Source organism: Diospyros lotus, chromosome 6 (genome assembly GCF_014633365.1).
Source record: "Diospyros lotus cultivar Yz01 chromosome 6, ASM1463336v1, whole genome shotgun sequence".
Classification (NCBI taxonomy): domain Eukaryota; kingdom Viridiplantae; phylum Streptophyta; class Magnoliopsida; order Ericales; family Ebenaceae; genus Diospyros; species Diospyros lotus.
Genome location: NC_068343.1, coordinates 39,039,415 through 39,041,986, shown reverse-complemented (window position 1 = coordinate 39,041,986; position 2,572 = coordinate 39,039,415). Strand labels below are relative to the sequence as shown.

Below are 2,572 nucleotides of genomic sequence, written 5' to 3'. Positions count from 1 at the left end.
CTTTCCTTGATCAATCTCAGCCCTCCATGTGTCAAGACTTCAAGCCAATCTCAGCCCTTCATTTGAATTCTTGATTTTCCTTCTATAATCAGCTAACTTGATTGATCATCAAGATCTTTGACTTTTGTTGATCTCCAATCAGCCTTGAATGAGCAAATCAATTCCAATAATGCATGGTTGACTTTAAGGAATAAAATATCAATAAAATCCTTCATAATTCTTGCAAAATCGACCATAAATAAGAACTAATCAATTCTGACTTCTAGTTGAATCTTCAATCACCTTTGATTGTGCAATTGGCCCCTTAGCTTCCATAACAAGTATAGCTAATTTGAAATTTGAATTTAAACCTCCAAATGGTGGAAAATCCATCCAAATATTCTCAAATAATGAAGCAAATTTGTCCAACAATGAAGATATCAATCATAACTTCAAAAGCCCTTAATTGATCAAGTTTCCATACTAAAAATGTTGACAACAAGAAGAGAATCAATTTGTGTAGCTGAATATATGCAAGATATCCTTAGAATATTCTCCCATAATGAAGATATCAATTAGTCATAATGAGTAGGATAATTGATTCCATGATTTGAGTAGAGGATCCTTTTAATGAGATAGAATCAACAATAAAGGAAAGTAATATCAATCAAGGTTTAACTTTCAAACCTTAATTTCCTCTATTAATGATGAACAATAATGCTGAATCTTTAACTTCTCCATTTGAATGCAATTCAAAAATTCTTCCATATTTAACTAAGAAAAGAAGCTTCTAAGAACCTTTAAATTTACTCCATGATTCTCTTACCATATTTAGACCAACGAGAAGATGTAACCTTGATGAGTGTGCTCCATGTGGCTGCCATGTCATCAAAATGCCACATTAACAATGCCATGTCGCCAAGTTACATATATGGCAACTCCATATAGTGGACTACTCCAATCTCCTCAAAAACTTCCATATATATCTTTTGAACTTCCCATATATGAACAAGGATTCAATATATCTTCTAGACTTTCCATTCTAAGAAGAACTTTCCATTCATAGCTCAAATACTCAAATTTCTAGAAAGCTCTCTAAAAACTTGTTTCCATATATAATGAAATCTCTATATAAGTATAAGAAGTTTCTATATATAACCTATGTCATGAAATCACTAAAGAATAGCTTTGTAAGCCTTATGAAGGCTTCATGCTTTGTTAGAACATAAAATATAAATTCACATTCACACATGCCAATTATCAATCATCAAAATCTACACTCAACACCCTCCTGGGCATCCTAACTTCACCGTCTTCTTCAAACATGCTAGCGCAATATCTAGAAAGGAAATCCATACCCAAGATTGCATCATAGTCTTGCATCTCCATAAGAATCAAATCTATCTCGAATTTCTCATCCTCAACTTTCACGAAGCAACGAACCATGAGATCTGTTTCTACACTTTTTCCAATTGGGGATTGAACCTTAATACTGTAACTCATTACCGAAGGTTCTAGACCCACGCTCTTAGCAGACTCTAACGCCATGAATGAATGAGTGGCACCGGGGTCCACTAATGCATGCATAGGAGTAGAATGGATCAAGATCGTACCTTCCACCATGCTTGGGTCAGCCTCTGCCTCCACCTTCGTTAAGTGATATACCCTGCCTGGTTGCGATCCTGGCTTCCCTTCAGGCTTTTTCCCTGGCTCGGCCTTGCTGCGTTGAGGGCAATCTCGAGAATAGTGCCCCTTCTGATTGCAGGAGAAACATGTGATCTCTCTCTTTGGCGTATCTAAAATTTTTAACGGCTTCCTCGCAGGGCAATCCCTGGCGAAATGTCCTGGCTCGCCACACACAAAACAGCCTGCCCCCTTCGCTTTGCCTTCACACTTCTTCCCTACATGTCTCTTTTGGCACTTCTTGCAATATCTATCCTTCTTGAACCTTGCTCCCTCAGGTCGCTTGAATTGGACATGCGGAAAGCTTGTTGGCTTGTCTTTCTCCTCCGCCTTTAGCGCACTATCCATCTTCAAGTCTCCTTGTGACACCATGTTTCTTTCAATAGTAATAGCCTTTTCCACCGCCTCTTCATAAGTGCGTATATTCCATGCATACAGCACTTGTTTTACTTCCTTTCTCAATCCCTGAAGGAATTTCTAGGCCTTCTCCCGATCGTCAGCATCATACATTGGAACATATTTTATCAATTTTGAATATTTGGCCTCGTACTGAACCACTGACATCTCGCTCGTCTGCACCAAACTGAGAAACTCATGTCTTTTCACCTCTCGCCAATAATCTGGTAGATATTTATCGTTAAAAGCAGTCTTGAACTGCTCCCAAGAAATCTGAGTCCCCCTAGCCTCATCTCCTTCTTGACTCGCATTTCGCACCCTCAAGATCCTTGTCATTGACTTCCACCAGAGGCTGGCCTCCTCCTCCAGCATAAAGGTTGCGCACTGTACCCAGTGCTCTTCAGGGCATTCCAGGTGGTCAAACAGCTTTTCAGTCTGTTTTAACCAGTACTCCCCAATGCTTGGATCCGCCTCCGGGTCACCCTTGAAACTAGGTGGGTGCATGTCGCGATAC

The 2,572-nt window shown here is 39.5% G+C and overlaps 1 protein-coding gene across 1 annotated transcript; it reads right to left on the bottom strand.

Annotated features, from left to right (window-relative positions):
* Positions 1-1,239: 1,239 nt before the first annotated feature.
* Positions 1,240-2,034, bottom strand: LOC127804515 (uncharacterized). Its single transcript, XM_052341386.1, has one exon. It carries the CDS (start codon positions 2,032-2,034, stop codon positions 1,240-1,242), a length of 795 nt encoding a protein of 264 aa, XP_052197346.1.
* Between the last annotated feature and the right edge of the window lie 538 nt (positions 2,035-2,572).

Excerpts from the sequence above, each read along its gene's own strand:
- LOC127804515 (XM_052341386.1), bottom strand. The coding sequence starts at position 2,034 with ATGGTGTCACAAGGAGACTTGAAGATGGATAGTGCGCTAAAGGCGGAG.